Genomic DNA, 19,684 nt, shown 5'->3' on the forward strand with positions numbered 1-19,684 from the left:
CAGGAAAAATTCACTACCCTCAAAACTGCTTCATCTGTGTTGAAGAAAGGGAAGCATGTGGGATCATCTTAAGGGGAGTGGTAAAGCTGGTGCAACATAGACCCATCCTCTATTCTCACACTCCATGACTTCTATGATTTTCTCAAGGACATGACTCACAAATGGAATTGGCCAGTAAATACTATGGATGAAATCTGGGAAAAGGAGTTGGCAACTGATAAAATAAGTGGTTTATGCATTTACATTAGTTGTGGTCAAACTGTAGTGCATGGAAGGGATCTAAGGTGTATGTGAACGCAGAGACAAATTCCTTATGAGTAGATACAAAGGGACAAGAGGTAGATTTTATGGTCCTGTTAAGAAAAAATGATAGCTGACATGGGACCACTTAAGTACAGAGACAGTTGATGGAGTTAGAGATGGGCTTTGGTCAAGTAGAAAATATGGCACTCCTCTTCAGCTTCCTTCTGTCTATGTCAAGGTTCAAGTCTTTAAAACAGTGCTCATCAATGAATGTTGAATTAATACCAAACAGAAAATGTGAGTATGGCAGTCCAAGCATTACTTGAAAGACACTTTTTCATACTCTTGCTGAAATGGAGATATCAAAGTCATTGAGTTATGAGCAGCTGTCTGAAGGTTTGACAACTTCATATTTATAACATTGTTGTTTAGTATTTATCTGCTTTAATATTCCTCTGAGGTGCTATTACCTATTAGGTTGACATATAAAGTAAAAGATGTGTAGTGATAGTGATAATGCAGAACTTACATCATGAGTCCCTTGGGAGGTTCTACCCCCTGGTAAGTGCATTACCTTTCAGCACAGCTGTTTGCAATCCCTGATTGCAATTTACTGAAGCTGGCAAAATCTAGCATGGAAAAAAATCAATATGTTTATTAAATACAGTAGAATGTGTAGCTTTTAAATATGGATGCTCTACCCTGAGAGACAGACGCATAGAAAGCATAATAGCATGAGGTTCTTCCTCTGTCTGCAAGTGGAGCTGGTTTCTTTTTATTGTTCTTTTTGTGGGTTTAAATGGTAGGGGGGCATGATGATAACAAACTTCCTCCCACCAAGCATCAGGTAGCTATCAAAGTAATCACAAAGGCACTGAAAGTCAAAGTTAGGCCTGTAGGTCTATGTCCCATGTTAAAGAGACAAAAGCAATATTGGAAGTGAGGAGTATTGATAAAAGGCCACGACAAGTTAATACAGAATTATGTGAGATAAACTGACATCTAGTTATTGTGCAGCTTATGAAACCATAATGTGTGCTGAATGATAACTAGGACATTGCCATTATTTTAGATTGTGGAGTCTATAGCGGGGAAAGAGGAGTACCAAAGATGGGTAATAGCTCATACATACATGACAGTACCAAAAGCAAACTAGAAAACAATGGTTACAGTATAACACAGGAGGAGATGTTTATGAACTGCTAACATTCTTTATCTTATAGTCCAGGGTTTGATTCTCTCATTATCTATTTGATTATATCATGATTCTGAATAAGTCAGTTAACCAGACAGTATTGCCAGGTTGCTCCTTAAAAACAGCACTTGAGTCAAGGAATAAACAACACTGGAGGCAAAAGTTGGTGCAGCATTTTCTGCAGAAGTTACATGCAGCTCCCTACCCCATCTTAGGGCAGGAAATAGACAAGAAATTGAAAGTACAAATGATAACTGAATAGAGAAAATGTATCTATGCAAGATGCAGACTGGGGCAAGTCCCATTCAAGACCAGGGTTATTCTGAATTCCCTGCAGGATGCATGTCTCGGACATCTATCGTTATTGCCCACTTATGAATGTCTGAAGAAGGGACTAGATAGAAAAGGGTATAGTTCACAATAAGCACAATCAGACAAAAACAACCACACTGTTTAATCCTTTCCCCTTTAACAACTCAAGAGCGATCATGTGCAATATTCAAAGGCTAGAATGTGGCAGATGTGATTCCCCCACATAAAACTGGGACCGAGGCAAATAATACAAATTTAAGTACTACTCTGATCTTGTTAGCAGAACACAATGGTACATCTTATTTATTTGTTTTTTTTTTTAATCCAGATAAATCTCACTTGAAACAGTACCTTTTTAGGGGGTTACACACAAGCTGCAAATTGTATAAAGACTCATTTACTGTCTCATGATATGCATTTATTGTTTCATAATAATCAAACAGAGATTTGTTGAGTCAGAATTATAACTCAGGTTGTGGTATCTTAAAAAGACATTATCTTAACCTTTATGTGCAGAGTGGTATGCCTCCTGATCAGTGGAGCACAGGGGCCAAAGAATCATGGATACACAGTTAGAAGGCCAGATAAGGTAAAGCTAATGGAATGTGCACTTTGCACAATGTCACACCAGCAAGAAGGGAAAGCACACTGCTTCTTCTTTTATTCTTGTATTTATTAACTTACAGAACAGGCTTACTGTACATCGGTACCCTGACCGAAGAACAAGCGTTCTCCAGCAGGGTGTTAATGTACAAATTATGCCCATTGAAAAACGAGTCTGCCGCTTCATGGCAGCATATCAAGCTGCTGTGGAGCTCGGACTCAGAAAATGAAATGGCCGCCATTATTTTACGCTCACTAAACAGGGCTTTTGCTGTTTAGTGAGTGCAAAATGTGAAAAAAAAGAAGACAACAACAAAAAAAAAAAGGTATGCATGTGTGTTTGTCTGTGTGTGAATGTATGCAAGCATGTGAGTGAAAGTGATAGCAAGCAGCACTTTTGCTGTTTAGCGAGTGTAATGTAAAAAAAAAGAAAAAAAGAAAATAAAGTGTGTATGAGAGTAAGCGACAGAGAGAGAGTGAGAGAGAGAGATTGATCACGTGTGTGTGTTACTTTCTGCATATGAGTGAATGCATGCATGAAAGCAGAGACTGTGTGAGTGTGTGTGTTGTGTTTCTGTTTGAATGTGTGAGTGAATGCGTGCATGAAAGCAGAGAGACTGTGTGTGTGTGTGTGTGTGTGTGTGTGTGTGTGTGTGTGTGTGTGTGTGTGTGTGTGTGAGTGAGTGAGTGAGTGAGTGAGTGAGTGAGTGAGTGAGTGAGTGAGTGAGTGAGTGAACCAACAATCCCCTGGTAGCATGTGTGAGAGAAAGTGAAGAGAGAATGGGCTGCCTGTAAAATTGTTGTGTTTTACTTAGTTATGTATTTTTTTAAGTATCGTTTTATTTTTTTTAATATATTTTGGATGTAAAATTCTTCCTCCAACACCATTAACATATACTGCAGCAAGTATGAAACAGAAGGTGGAAGAACTATTTTACATCAAAAATATATTAAAAAAATAAAATAGAATTTAAAAAATACATAAGTAAGTAAAACATAACAATTTTACAGAGACCCCATTCTCTAAGTGCAATAATGCCCTCCAGGGTGTGTGTTAATGTGTAATCAATGCCCTTCCAGGACATTAATTACACATAACACATGTCCGGCATTAATTACACATTAACACACACCCTGGAGGGCACTATTGCTTGCTGGTACTATGACTCTGTGGCTTTCATGGAGAATATAAAGCCGATGGCAGCAACACTTAATATGTTAACTGCTTGCTCATAACCACTCACTATGAACTTTCAATACAACCCTTAACATTTTAGATTCTCAAAGTTTTAGTGATTTGTTAACATTTGGGAAACAGAACAAATTGAATCTTACACTTATAACATCTACTATACATTTCATTATTTACAAAAAATAAAGCAGCCAAACAAAAGCTTAAATTATACAACAGAAGCCCATTAGTATTCAAAAGTATGCATGCTGATTGGACTCTCAGTCAGTGTGCCCATTGTAAATTGAGCATATCCTAACAGAAAGAAGTCTGGCTGCTCATGTCTTCTTTATTGGACTCTAGGACTTGCTCCTGCAGTGACCCTATTTAATGTAATAATACCGTGACTATACATGTGATGAAACTGTATGTGATTACTGTTATACTGTATTATATTTTTATTTTTGTGACTATGTAAAGTAGAAAACCATATGTGATTACTGTTATACTGAATGTCACTACCGTTACACTTACTGTGTTGTTAATTTTTATACTATGCATTTGGAGCTTTTCTCCTCAGGTTTCCCCTGAAAAAGGGTATTTGCCCAGTCGGACTAACCCGGTCAACAAATGCCAAATAAACAAATAAATAATAAATTTGGCACCTTGCATGCAGTTCCAAACTGCTTGCTATTAGAATATGCTAGCTTAGTTAGTGCTTGGGACAGAGTGAAAATATGGAGAAAATAATAAACATTCTGCAAAAGTCAGAACAGTTCAGACTTCTGATTGTCAACAATATGATTGATTGTACTGCCAGTAACCATACCTCTAAACTACCCAGACATTTACAGACCATTCTCTATTTTACTCATATTGTTACACTGTTCTATTTAAAAGTTCTGATTGTTTGGTAGGTCACTGACAAGTTTTGTCAGTCATTACTGCCAGGCATTAAACCGTCATATTTCCAAAACCACTAAGTGTTTATTTCTTAAGGAGAAAAAATATGAGGCAGAAAAAGAGAGAGAGAGACAATCTGCTCCCTTCTCACCAACTTCTCTTGTTCAATACCGATCTGCTGTGCAAATGTACAGACTGTGCAGTACATCAGTATGCAAACAAGGAAGGGGAAGAACACTAAAGTCCATTATACAATGAAGTTTTTAAGAAAGGTAAACAATTTCTTTCTTAAATAGCCAGACCATGAATATATGGTATAATTTTCACATTTCAAACTATCTCAACAACCATGTAACACAGACAGAACTCCTTAGCCTCCTATGAAAGCTCTCAGCTAGATGAATAAAATGCTGTTGACAGTATGTATGTAACTTGAGTGGTTGCTGAAATATTGTAAGTTGTTTACAAAATATTACAAATGTAATTGTTACTGTGTTTACTGTGACTTATAAAATTCTGTTTGTGACCTAGAACCTAAAACAATACTACCACTTGAAAAAGAGTTTGTGCTGAAAAGTTGGCCATTTAAACTTTCTTTCATAACTCCTATGGTTCCAGAGATATGAATATTTGTTTGAAACATGAGGACATCATTTGATTCTTTCCAAAGGCCAAAGCTCCGCCCATTGGAAGTTACAGTGCAAACTTCCTGAGCTCCATTGGAGTGAATGAGTTAAATTGTCTTACATTCATCATTATACCTTCAGTGCAAATCAATCAGACTAGCAGTTTGATGAATGGATGGCTCTAAATGTGCACTGTTGGTGCAATTACTATAATAATAGCTGATTTAGTAGGGTGAATACCAAGCTGAGTATGTAAAGCAGTCTTGTTTATTTATCGATGGTAATTTGAATAATTCTATCTACAAGACTCTCTAACAGCTTGCACCAAAGTATGACTGAAGTAGGCTAAGGTTTCATTGGCCTGCTGTACATTATCAGTTTATGAATCCATGATTTGTATAATAGCAAAAATACACTCCTGCTTTTAGGTATTACAGGATTCACACATAGTTGGGGGGTTTTAATCTCTCAAGCTTTGCCTCATGATCAAACCTCACCATCCATGGGTAAATACTGTGATAGCCACACCCAGGAGTGGATTATTGTTTAATTGTACAGTAAAGGGTCATTACTATTCAAAATTGTGCATGCTGACTGGACAGCCTAATTAATGTGCTCATTGTAAATCCAGCTTATACCACTAGAATAAAGTCTGGTTGCTACAGTATTGTTCAGCAGCCAGTTTTCTATTGAAACATGCTTAAGAATGCTATCCTTACATTTTTACAAGGGTCCAGATACCCTTACTTATGAGGTGGGCCATGTAGAAAGCTTTCCGTACAATGGAAACAACATGGTGGGCAAAAGTCAGGTTGCTATCAATCTGGGTGCTCAAATCCCTCAGGACTGATCGTGTACTTAGGATGTTGTTATTAATGTGATAATATGTGAGGACGTCACTCTCCCAAATGGGGATGATGATGCATTTTTTGGCGTTCAGCTTGAGGCCATGTTTCTTGCACCAGTCATTTGTTTTGGTGAGACCCTCTTGGAGGACGTCCACATCACTTGGGGAATTGATGACAGTGTCCACCTTGCAGTCAAACTTGGTCAACCATAACCCACTGGTTTTGGCCTGCACCTCAGAGAATTATATCTCGAATAACAGAGGCCCTAAGACCAATCCCTGGGGTATACTGAGAAGTTTTTTTTGTTTGACCCTAGCTACAGGGGGGTCAGGGAAGATGCTGACTTTGAAAGTGACCACTTTATGGTCAGATCTTACCAGGGAGGATGATACTGTTGGGGTGCTGCAGTGGTTACTCATGTTGGTTAATACTAAGTCCAAGATATTATCACCTCTTGTGCGGGTATCAACAAGCTGTTCCAAGACATTTGCATTGATAAAATCAAGGAATCTCTGGGCATTTGCATTCTCCCGTGAGTAGTTTTTTGAATCTATGCTTGGGTAGTTAAAGTAGCCCAGGATCAGGGTAAAAGGTTAAATTGTGAAAGATTCAAAGAGGTCCAGGTAGGTGGAGTGGGCATCTTTGGTCAAAATTGGGGGCCTGCAGCTAGCTATGATTTGAATAGGGGTCTTGTCAATGGTTAACTGCACCTGGCGTGTCTCCTGTGCATCATACTGTTTGACCAGCCTGGAGGTATGTGTGTCTTTAATATATATTGCAACTCCAACTCCTTTGGCTTTGCTGTCCACAGTTTGGGATCTGAATGTATGATAGGATGAGTAACCAGGTAAGGCTGGGGGGGTGTTCTCTGCAACTTTGAACCATGTTTCTGTGACTGCACAAATTTCAGCATATTCCAGGGTTAAGAATGCTTGCAATGAGTACGGTTTCATTTTTAGACTCTTAGCATTTAGTGGCATGACCTTTAATTTGCGTTTTGTTAAAGTTTTTATGTTGGTTTTATTGACCTCAGGACTTTTCCTAAAAAAGGCATTATGGAGGAGGCAAGGGCCTTTGCCAGAAGCCTGAAGCCCAAGTGAGACAGATGCAGGCCATCTAAGATGTAGCAAAGCTAGTAGCAAAGCATTGTGGTCTGTCAATCATATCTTCCAAGACTGTCAGGTACTGCCCCCAGAATGACATCAGAAACTAAGCCAATTGTTAAAGTCAATCATTTTTTGTTTACATTAAGGCATCATTTTTGGTGACAGTAGAATGCTGCTTAAGGCTAGGGACATACCTGTCTGGGACACATATTCAGTGAACTCAATCATGTCTTTCTTCATATAGTCCAGAGAGGTACGTCTCAAGTTGTTCACCCCAACATGGACAATTTCATACAGACTCCTCAGAGGTAACCTCTGCCTGGCGTACAAAGCAATCTCAGACCCCACCTTTATGGGACTACTGCATATCTGCAAGTCAAGCTCCACTTGAGTAACATGCACATGCAAGTGACAAGTACATGATGAGTACCAGTAAGAGTGAAAGGGAAGGTCTACAAGAGGGTAGTGAGACCAGCTATGTTATATGGGTTGGAGACAGTGGCATTGACAAAAAGGCAGGAGTTAGAGCTGGATGTGGCAGAGTTAAAGATGTTAAGATTTGCAATGGGGTGATGAGGGTGGACAGGATTAGGAATAAGGATATTAGAGGGTCAGCCCAGTTTGGAAGGTTTGGAGACAAAGCCAGAGAGGCGAGATTACATTGGTTTGGACATGTGCTGAGGAGGGATGCTGAGTATATTGGGAAGAAGATGCTAAGGATGAAGCTACCAGGTAACAGGCAAAGAGGAAGGCCTAAGATAAGGTTTATGGATGTTGTGAGAGAGGACATGCAGGTGGTTGGTGTGACAGAGCAAGATGCAGAGGACAGGAAAAAATGGAAACAGATGATCTGCTGTGGCTAAAAAAAAAAAAAGAAAGATGATGATGATGATATATATATATATATATATATATATATATAAGATGATGATGAGATATATATATATATATATATATATATATATATATATATATATATATATATATATATATATATATATATATATATATATATATATATATATATATATATATATATATATACACATATATATATATATATATATATATATATATATAGACAGACAGAGATATGTATGTCTGTCTGTCTACACACACACACATACAGACGTGCAGAGTTTACAGCACGTTACTATAAATTTACTTGCAGTTATTCTTCAGCTATAGGTTTATACAGTTATTTCATACATTTAGCATGTCTATCTGTAATTTCTTTTGAATTATCCTGAAAAGAGGTATGCACACACTGAATTCTCTCAAGTACGAAAAACATATTAGTCAAAATGATAGTACACTGTTTTTGTGACAAGAAAGTCAAAACTCTGGAGAATGGTACCTTGCAGTTTTTCCACCAGTACTTCCTTTTTAGCTTGGCGGCACTTGTTTCAAACTGTGAGGCACCGGCTTGCAGTTTATCAGCGCGGTCATCAAGCTCCGACAACTTCTGGTCTCTTTCCAGAACTTTGTCCACATTAACTCGCATGATGTTCATCACCTGAAAAAGCACAATAGAAGATTTATTCATTCACTTCATCTTCCATGGACAGTATCTATATGTTTGCACTAGTAATAGTGATATCAGCAGTCTATTCTCTAGTCGGTGTGGAAATATATGTCAGATATTTCCACCTGTATTTTAGTGACAAAGACCTTTTGTAAGAGTAGTTTATTTTACAGATTGATAATGATTTTCACTGGATGAACTTTGACGTGTTCATGTTTAAATCTAGGAACAACTATAAAAGAGCAGAAATGCCCAGACCCCAAGGTGACCTTGCACTTAATGGCAATATTTCTAAAAATATATACAGATACAGTACAAAGCTTGGTTTCATCTTCTGAATATATTCCATAAAAGTTACTTCACCAAATTGGTATAAAATGATTGACTTTTGTTATACCAAGCAGTGAAGTGTCAAGCTAAAACATGTCTGTTAATTGTTTTTTTATTACAGGCCTACTTGTCAGTTTTCCTTATTACAGATAGACTATTGTAACATCATTTATTATCCTTTTTATCACTGTATAGGTAATGAAAACAAGGCAGATATAATCCCAATTCTAGCTGAAATCCATGAACTGAATACCTGGTCTAAGGCAGTCACTGTAGGAAAGAATTAATGTTTTAGACATCTGGTTTGCAAGTAAACTGGTGTGTATATATATATATATATATATATATACAAACACACACACACATATATATATATATATATATATATATATATATATATATATATATTAATTCACTTTTTCACACACATATTTTGACTGTGCTTGCTATATATATATATATATATGTGTATATGTATGTGTGTGTGTGTGTGCGTGTGTGTGTGTGTGTGTATGTGTGTGTGTGTGTGTGTGTGTGTGTGTGTGTGTGTGTGTGTGTGTGTGTGTGTATGTGTGTGTCAAGCACAGAATACTCACAATACAAATCTGATTCACACTGCAACCATATTTATTTATTTATTGACAATTGATTATTTATTGACAGTTGCTTACTTGGAAAGTCTGATTGGGTAGGAGTCCATTTTCAGTGGAGTCGTAGGGAGAAAAGCTCCAATGGATTGCAAAACATTTTAAGAACAATAATTTTATAACCTTCAAAAATAATACAAAAAACATCCACAGTTTAAATAGTTTTGCCAAATTAGACATAATATGAAAACATTGGTTAAGAATTGATACAAATTATATGACAATCAGTTAATATTTAGAGAAATTTTAGTCAGTTTATAGAGAAATTAAAAGTAAGTAAGTATAATACAAACAGAAATTGCATATGAAGTGAGAGAAAAGCAGGCTTGTGGTATATTTAGACAGAAAGCCAGGGGAGAGAAATTGATAGAACTAAAGAATTGACTGAAGATGGGAGAGTAGGGCGGTATAAGGTATGAATAGGTATTTGTTCACCTTTAGGGATATAGTTTATCCTGGTGTTGGGCAAGAACAGAGTCAACTTTTGGATAGGAAGTCTTTCAGAATGGTTTTAAGGGGTGAGAGGGAAAGTATTGACCTGATGGATACATATAAGGAGTTCCAGGCCTTAGCAACATGGTATGAATATAGACAATATGCAGAAGATTTAATAGGTCTGTGGACAGACAGGAGTTTTTGGTCATTGGATCATGATGACCAACTGGGAAAATAGTTGTGTCAAATGTTATTTAGTGGTGGACAAGCAGATAGATGCTGGATAATTTTATAGCTGGTAAGAAGCTTTGTATATGTTAGTTGATGGGGTAGTTCTAACCGGGTCTATGTTAAATATTCAAATGCTTAAATGTTCGAATCACTAAAGATCGAACTTTACTGATCAAACATTTAAATATTCAAATATTTTAAAAAATTAAAAAAAACAAAACAAAAAAAAAAAACGAAAAAACGAAAGGGTGTAAGCAGGGCGCAAGCCCCCTGCACCCCCCCACATGAGGGGCTGTGCCCACCAAACCTCCCCGATACTTAAATATACCAACTCCAAGATTGTACTGCAGTGTAGGAAATGGGAAATTTTCCATTTCCGCACTGTAGCACACTGACGTGCGATCACGGAGTTGGTATATTTAAGCAGTGGGGGGTGCAGGGGGGCTGAGTTTTTCTTATGCAGTTTTGTATATGCAGGTTGAATTTAAGATTATCATCCACTATCATCCCTAATAATTTGCTATGAGAAGTGACTTCAATGGTTGTCTTATCTAGACAGGGGACTGTAATTTTATTTTTTTTTTGCATGAGACAGGGATTTGGGAAAAAAAGTAGAAGTTTAGTTGTTTTAGGGTTGAGCATGCATTGTGAGTTACAAAGCCATGTTTCAGTGTCTGTTAAAGCTCCCTGAGGAATTTTTTGAAGGTGTGCTATGTTATCAGACATGCAAATGAGTGTGGAGTCATCTGTGTATTATATTAGGGAGGCCTGTTTTGTGAATGTGTGGAGGGTGTTGGTAGGACTGTTAAAGAGGAGAAGACCAAGGACGGAGCTTTGTGGTACACCACTGCTGACTGGGAGGTATGGAGATAGGGTGGAGTGCCATTTTACTGACTGTTACCTACTGGACAGGTAGCTTTTGAACCCCAAAAGGTGATCTGAGAGAGACGTAATGAAGACATTTGAAGTAGAATTTTGCTGTGGCAAACTGTGTTGAAGGCTTTATAGAAGTCTAGAAATAAGGAGAAGACTAGTTTGTCGTTATCTTTACTTTTATTGACATTATCTATATAGGTTAGAAGTGCAGTATTAGGCTTCTATGTTCAACCATTGAATTAAAATATTAGTGAACCACTAATAATCGAATGTTAAACACTGAACATGGAAATTACCGAACAAGCTTATCTCTGAAAATAATATCATCAAATGGCCATAGTTTGTCAACATTACAAACGGCCTTCATAAAAACAGCTTCGCCCTCCCATTCCCCCTAACTATATATACCAACTCTGAGATCGCACTACAGTGATGAATAGGCACATATATAAAAGGGTTTGTTTAGCTTACCTTACACATTTTGGTACTTCCTGGTTGTTGGCCAATTATGGCCATTCGATGATATTATTTTTGGAGATAAACTTGTTCTTTTATTTCCACATCCGGTGTACTATGAGAAGGATGGAAGCCATGTTGTGTCGGGTACAGAATATAGTTTAGCAATTGTTTTGGAATACATTTTTCAAGTGTTTTGGAGAGAGAGATAAGATTGCTATAGCTCTAAAGTTAGTAATGTCTGTTGAATTTCCTCCTTTGTGCAAAAGTATAATGCGTTGCTTTTTCCAAAGAGAGAGGGAATGTGGGATTACTGGACTGAGCTATTTATAAGGATTGAGATGGGATTGGCAATGCTATTTGCGCTATTTTTATGTACTTTCTTGGATGGTCATCAGCTAAAGCGGAGCATGGTTTAAGTTTGTCTAAGAGTAGTTTTATATAGGATGTGGACAAGGATTTGAAGGTAAAAGTGAATGTGGTGATACATGGCTATTGGGCTGGGTTAGGATTAAATGTTGTGGAATTCTTGGTTAGAGATCCTACACTATCTGTGAAATAAGAGTTGAACTGTGCTATGCCTTCAAGTGGTGAGTTATTGGGAGAGAGGTTAGGGTGGAATTTTTGGCCAGGATGCAAGATTTGTTTAATGGCTGTCTAGATTTTTTAGTGTTGTGTTTACTGTTATTCTGAAAGTTATTTTAGTATATTTTTTGTCTTCATGAATTTGCTTTTTTGTAAGATTATGAATCATTCTGAAGTTTTCAAGATATTGAGGTGTTTTATATTTTTGCCACTCTTTCCATGCTTTTTCTCTATCCTGCATTAGCATTCTACTCTTTTTGGAGAGCCAAATTACATTATTTGTTTTTAGTCTAGTCCTTCAAGGAGATGAAAGGCTATTTAAGATATTTATGAAAGCCATTCTGAATATATTTACAGCACCATCTAAAGGGAGGATTTTTAGGATGTTCCAGTTAATGGATGATACGATAGTAATGAACATTTCTGGGTTAAACTTGGAAAGGTTGTGTGTTGTTTTATAAACATGCTGTTTAAGTCGATGTGTGAGAGGTCTGGTGGCATAGATTGGGAGATGATCACTGAGACAGTCTGACATTGCACTTGTGGTAGTGTATTTGCTAGGATCTGATACCAGGATCCAGTCTAACAGGGAATTTATGTCTTGTTATAATGTGGGGGATTAGTGATTATTTGTGTAAACCCATATATATTTATGCTAGATGTGGGGGAGTTAGAGTTTATGTCAAACCAATTGACATCCACATCACCTAATAATATCTTTTCTTGTGGAATTGTTATGGATAGCTAATGTAGGATATCTTCCATTATAGATGCATTGTCACCAGGAGGGATGTAAAGGATAGTAATACAGATTTGTTTATAATTGTTTATTTTCAGGAAAGTAATAAGTTCTGCTGAAATTAATTTTGCTATTGGTTTGTTGTAAGGGGAAATGTGGTAGTTGTTGGGAAATATTAAAGTAATACCACCACCTCTCCTCATTATATGGTCATTATGGATGATATTATAGCTGAGAGGTATAATTTCAGAGTTGTTTATGCTGGGTTTAAGCCAAGTTTCAGTTACAGCAAGAATAATAGGCTTTTGTTGGGTAATCCAGGCATGTAGTTCAGCAGTTTTATTTCTTATGCTTCTAACATTTATGGCAGTGAAAATTAGATTACTGGGGTTGGAGGCTACCATTCTGGGGTTACAGTAGTGTGTGGAAAGAATTGTCTTGATAGTCATTGTGATAGGTGAGGCCGGCATTAGGGTGAATGTCTCCTCCTAGAAGGATTTAACCATACTGAGGAATTATTTGGGGAGAATATTTTTTCACTTCATTTTGTTTTGGTTTGAGTTGAAATGAAGTTAATCAGTCTATATTTGGTGTAAAGGTGAGGGGCATCATTAAATAGGTTTGGTGCAATGTGTGGACAATGTAGGGAGGAAGTATGAATAGGTGGTGGTTGGGACAGAGATGGAGAGATGCTGAGAGATATTACAGAGTCATGGTATGATGAGAGATGGACAGGTAGGAGGAGAAGTGTTAAGAAAATGTATAACTGCAATGTGCAAGCCTAGATGCATTTAGGGTTAAAAAAGAAATGAATATGTTTATTTTGCTTGTTCTGTGTGAAATCTGTGCAGCTGCAGAAAACCTAGATAAGAGAACAATTGACGCTTGAAAGTTTACCATGGCCAGCAGAATGTGTATTGAGGCCAGGGTTGTATCGGGCAAATGTATCATATCAAGAACTGAACAGCTTAAGAAATGTAAGAAGCAAAGGAGGGCTGAAATTAGCCCAAGGCCAGGTTGTTTTTCTCAAACATGTTTTGCAAGACAGCAATTTCCTGACCATGTCAGCAGTAAATCTAACAATGTCTTCTTTCCTGACCATGTCAGCAGTAAATCTAACAATGTCTTCCTTTCTGACCATGTCAGCAGATAAACTAACAATATTTTCTTGTGTACATGCAGAAAACTGTATAAGAATAGCATGCTGAACCATGGAAAGTCAGACAAATCTTGTACCTACATGCTTTGTCTCCTTGCTGCAAGTAATAAAGGTGCCTTGCTTGAACCTTACGTGCTTTCAGCCTAGTGTTTTCTTTAACAGATTGGTCCTTCGAGCCAGAGCCCTCTCTTCACCACGGATCAGACGGCCAAATTGGCTGAAATCGTACGGGGAAGAAACCAAATCGGTTCTTCTGCAGTATAAAAACCTCCAACTGAATTGTTGTCAAATGAGGCCAGTCACCTTCTGATCTGCGACTGAAGGATGGGTTTTCCAAATCAGCGATCAATCACGTGGGCTTAGGTAAGGTGAATCTACTTTTTCTGTTTCAAGATCAGGGATTAGATGTGTATTGTTTCTGTCAGATTGTATTTTCTTACAGTCAGGGATAGAAAAAAGTCTTGTCATAGATCAGGTGAAACAGATCAGTAGGCTTTAGACATTCATTCTGAAGAGACTATAACAAAATCCGTGGTACATGTAAAAATTTGAAGGCATCAGATAATATTTTCTGTACAGTCTACATAGCAAACAAAAATAGGGAAAAAATGGGTAATAATTGTACGAAGACACCCGGAAATCCACCGTTAACGGAAGATGCAAAATATATGCAGTCACAGCGCGCAGACAATATTAAATACTTTTCAAAATGGGTTATTAAGTATGAATTTGATGGAAAATTAGAATAATCCTCACTTATCAAACTTATTAAACAACTTAAAACTGATTCTAAAGGTCAGGTAAAAAAGCAATGACAGTTAGGAATTCCCCAGGCACACAGGTGGCTGGAGGAAGCAAACCGCAGAGACCAGAAGAACAAAGATTCGAAGGCAATGTTTTTTGATAAGGAAGACAATAACTTGGTAATGGCATCAGCACCTCCGCCTCCCCCCTCCTTTACCAGAATATGGAGCAAGTGGACAGGTTGATCCACCCCCATTATATCCTATGCTCACTGGAGACAGAGACAGCTTAAAACTGAAATTAACTAAAGTTAGGGATCCCATCGGAACTAGGTCCCAAACAAAGGCAAATAATCAAGAAGAAGGCTCTGAATTATGGCAGGTAGTTAGGGATATACGACCTGTAGAAGAAGAAATATGCCCACTCATAGAAGTTCCAAACCCTCAGGCAGGACAGGAAGATCAGACTCTAACTATCCTAGTGTATAGACCTTGGACTCCGGAAGACATCTGGAAAGCTACAGAAGGGCTCCCCCATCCAAAACTTAATTTTAGAAAATTTTCAGAAGATTTACAAGGAATGAGGCTGAGTTATAACTTGAATGGGGAAGAGATAGAAAAAGTAGATTGTAGGACCAGATTGGTACATGATTTGTGGCAACTGGAATCCTCATGATGTTGCACAAAAACCCCTCCCACATAGCAGTGCAGAATTAGGCACTAGAGTGAAGGGACTTACAGACCATATCTCTGAGAAATGCAAACCTAGGGCAGACTGGACTTGCATTAATCAATGTGTCCAGCAGGAGGGTGAATCAGTTGACTAATACTTTGCTAGACTGTTAGAATGTTTTAACAACCACTGTGGAATGCAGGTTCCCGAAGATCAAAAACAAGATTCCCCATATGAACAGCAGCTGAAGAATGCATTTCTAAAAGGTAGTAGTACACCTATAAGCAGTTTCATTACAAAACACATGGTCGACCATCGAACGAGCAGATTACACTCACTACTTGAATATGCTAGACATGCTGAAAGGCATTTTAATAGTAAAAAGAAAAATAAGGCTCAGGTATTTTCCATAGAAGACGGAGCAGAAGTTTATGTAGTACACCTCGGGAAAAAGGGCAGGAAAAACACTCAGGGAGGTAAGCAGTCTGATCAGCGATCAGAAGACTTTGAAGGACGTAAGAAAAGGGGAGAATGTTTTAAATGTGGTAAAAAGGGACATTTAGCAAGGGATTGCAGGAAAAATAAGAAGGTTGCAACGGAAGACAAGGAAGGTGAGGAATGACTATATGATAGTCAGGAATCACTAGAAGAAGCCGGTACAGAAAGGACAAACAAGAATGTGAAAAGGGAAATAGAGGAGGTACAGGAAATTAATGACGATACAGAAGAAGATGAAGTACTAGACTTGGCTTTATTGAGCTTGGAGCTCTATTTAGCAGATACAAAACCAGAAGTTACACTTTTGGTAGAAGGCAGTGAGGTTAAATTTTTGTGTGATTCAGGGGCATCATGGACCCTGATACACCCCTCCAAATTACCAGACAATTCAGAGTAATCTGATTACATATTGATCAAAGCAGCAAATGGGCAGCTATACCGGGAGCCCCTCTCCTACAATATCACCATAACAGATCCTGTTTCAGGATTAACACAAATAAGTAAGATTGTAGTTTCTGCAAAATGCCCAGTAAATCTCTTGGGCAGGGATCTCATGCAGTTATTTGGCATAGCGGTGGTTCCAACTATGCAGGGTATGGAAGCGCAGTGACAAACTGACACCTTTATGGTTCAATCAGGGAGTGAAACGTTTTATCGGTACGGTCAGGACCTAATTACGCCTGGTCCAGGGACCGTGACCAAAGAACTGATGAACATAGCCATCAGTAAGTTTCCCTCCCAGGACATTGATAAACAGCACCTGCTGCATTGCACCCTGTATTTTTGTAACACACCAGGGCCCGATAATGAGTATGAAAAAGAGTTATTTAAGCATCATACAAACAGGATGGTACTGAGGAACTTATACTGGGACACAGAAGGGAATAGTGTAGCCAACTGTTCGCTGCCCCAGGAGTTTTTGACACTTTATAAATCCAATTGACTACCACATGTAAGCTTAACCAAGAATAAAAACATACGGTGGGCAACCAAGGGGAGAAAGTTACAAAATGGGAAAAACAAACAGAACTGGAGTTGTCAGGACAAGGAATACAAGTACAAAAATTGAATTGGGTAACTCAAGCTAACCCAGCTTTACATTTGCAGTCTCGCAAAGACAGCTGATTGGTACTCCTGTTGACATAAGAAGAAAATGCCTTACGGGGTATACCAGAGACCCTCTGGTCAACAGGGAAATCAGATGTAGGACTTATCGGTATGGCAGGACCAGTTAGTATCACACCAAAGTCAGCGTTTAGACCACAAAAGAAACAGTATCCCTTAAGAAAAGATGCAGAGGCAGGAATAGAACCTATCATAGCAGCATTACTTAAGGGAGGGGTGCTAGTGGAATCTCCTGATTCCCTGTGTAATACACCTTTATTTCCAGTTAAAAAAGCCAATGGAGAGTGACGTATGGTCCAGGATTTACAAGCTGTAAATGATGCCGTAATACCAAGGGCACCTATAGTGCCAGATCCACACACCCTGTTAAATGATTTAAAATCTGAGCATGAGTATTTTTCTGTAGTGGATATTAGTAATGCATTCTTTTCAATACCAATACACCCAGATAGCCAGTATTGGTTTGCATTTACATTTCAGGGAAAAAGATACACATATACGCAACTACCACAGGGATATTGTGAGAGCCCTATGATATTCTCACAAGAAATGTCAAATAACTTGGCAAGGTTTACTCCACCAAAGGGTAGTCAGGTCTTACTTTATGTTGATGACATTCTATTAGCAGCCCCCACCTTGCAGGATTGCAGGGAAGACACAGCAGCACTTTCACGATTTATAGCTGCTGAAGGACACAAAGTGAATAAGAACAAACTGCAACTTTGGAAAAACAGGTAAAGTACTTGGGATATGTAATATCCAAGGGAGGTAGAACTTTAGATGAGGACAGGAAGGTGGCAATTTTGCAGGCACCAATGCCCGCCACCAAGAAGGAAATGATGTCCTTCTTGGGAACGACTAATTTTTGTCGGAGCTGGATTCCAAACTATGCTTTGGAATCTGCGCCTTTAACTGACCTTATTTACAAGACACAGCGCAGGACTTGTTACAGTGGACAACAGAGGCAGAATCTGCTTTCTGTAAGCTGAAACAGTTAATAGCCTCCTCTCTAGTTTTGGGATTGCCAAACTATCATAAGCGTTTTTTCCAGACTGTAGATTGCAAGCAGGGTTATATGACATCAGTACTAACACAACAACATGGGGATAAGCAACGACCCATAGCTTACTATTCATCACAATTAGACCCAGTAGCACGATCCTTGCCACACTGTGTACAGGCAGTAGTTGCGGCAGCAATGGCAGTGCAGGCTTCAGCTTCAGTAGTCTTGTTTCACCCACTCACTCTAAGGGTACCTCATGCAGTCGCGATTATTTTATTACAAGAAAAAGTAGCATATCTCTCTCCTGCTAGGTATCTCTCCTGCATGACCATATTGTTGAGCCAACCTCATATGACAATTGAACAATGTATGACCTTAAACCCTTCTACCCTGCTCCCAATTCCTGCAGACGGCACACCACCCACTGCCTGCAAATAATCGAGCAGAAGACATTACCTAGGAAAGACCTCACGGATGTCCCCTTGGATAATGCTGAGGTGACATACTACGTGGATGGCTCATGCAAAAGGGGCCCTGCAGGACAGAACCTAGAAGGATATGCAATGGTCTCTGATACTGAAGTCATAGAAGCAAAATCTTTACCGTTTCATTTACCTGCACAGGCAGCAGAATTGATTGCTCTGACACGAGCATGTACTTTAGCGAAGAATAAGTGTGTAAACATCTTCACTGATAGTCAATACACTTTTTCCACTCTACATGTGTTTGCACAACAGTGGAAAAAACGTGGAATGATAACATCTACTGGCAAACCTATAAATCATGTGCAGCTTATTTTAGATCTCTTAGAATCCATTCAATTGCCTCAAAGGGTAGCTATTTGCAAATGTACAGCTCATACTAAACAACAGGATATAATTTCAAAAGGTAATGTGAGAGCTGATGCAGCTGCAAAACAAGCAACTACAGAGGTATTCCTTCTAGATAAGGAATTACAACCCTCTGAAACCTTGAATCTAGATATGTTAAAAACAATGCAAATACTCACTAAGCAAGCAGAAAAACAGCGATGGATAAGACGAGGAGCAATCCTCGAGAAAGGGCTGTACACCTCTAAGGAGGGAAAACCAATATTACCCTCTAACTTGTTCCTCTATGCGGAATTGTTGAGCCATGGGTAGTGCCATGTCTCAACAGGGGGGATGATACAGTTGGTAAACCAGGTGTTCACAATGTACAGATTTACAAACTATTCTAAAAAATTTTGTTTAATGTGTCAAATCTGTAACAAACATCATGCACAGGGGGCGATAAATCATAAGCAAGGGAGTTTTCCCACACCACCATATCTGTTTCACACTATCTGTATGGATTTTATAGAACTAAACAAATGTGAAAACAAGAAGTACTGCCTTGTCATTATAGATATGTTCTCCAGATGGGTGGAAGCTTTTCCAACCAAAAATCCGGATGCAGCTACAGTAGCAAAGGTACTTGTTAAGGAAATTATTCCTAGGTTCGGCATTCCGGAGAGAATCTATAGTGACAACGGTACGCACTTTGTAAATCAAACCATACAACAGCTGAGTAAGTTTTTTGGTATTTCTTTAAAAAATCATTGTGCATATCATCCGCAGTCTGCAGGGCTGGTTGAAAGGCATAATGGCATACTGAAAAGCAAACTAAGGAAA

General features: G+C 38.4%; 1 protein-coding gene across 1 annotated transcript in view; it reads right to left on the reverse strand.

Annotated features, from left to right (window-relative positions):
* Nucleotides 1–19,684, reverse strand: part of LOC122800774 (vesicle-associated membrane protein 2-like) — a 592,701-nt gene that overhangs the window by 23,577 nt on the left and 549,440 nt on the right. Inside the window, exon 3 of the mRNA XM_044070033.1 lies at nucleotides 8,365–8,523. Within this exon, the coding sequence (XP_043925968.1) occupies nucleotides 8,365–8,523 (159 nt within the window). The remainder of the gene's footprint in view (nucleotides 1–8,364; nucleotides 8,524–19,684) is intronic.

The sequence above is a fragment of the Protopterus annectens genome, chromosome 4.part1 (assembly GCF_019279795.1).
Source record: "Protopterus annectens isolate FY-2018-M chromosome 4.part1, PAN1.0, whole genome shotgun sequence".
NCBI classification, from domain to species: domain Eukaryota; kingdom Metazoa; phylum Chordata; order Ceratodontiformes; family Protopteridae; genus Protopterus; species Protopterus annectens.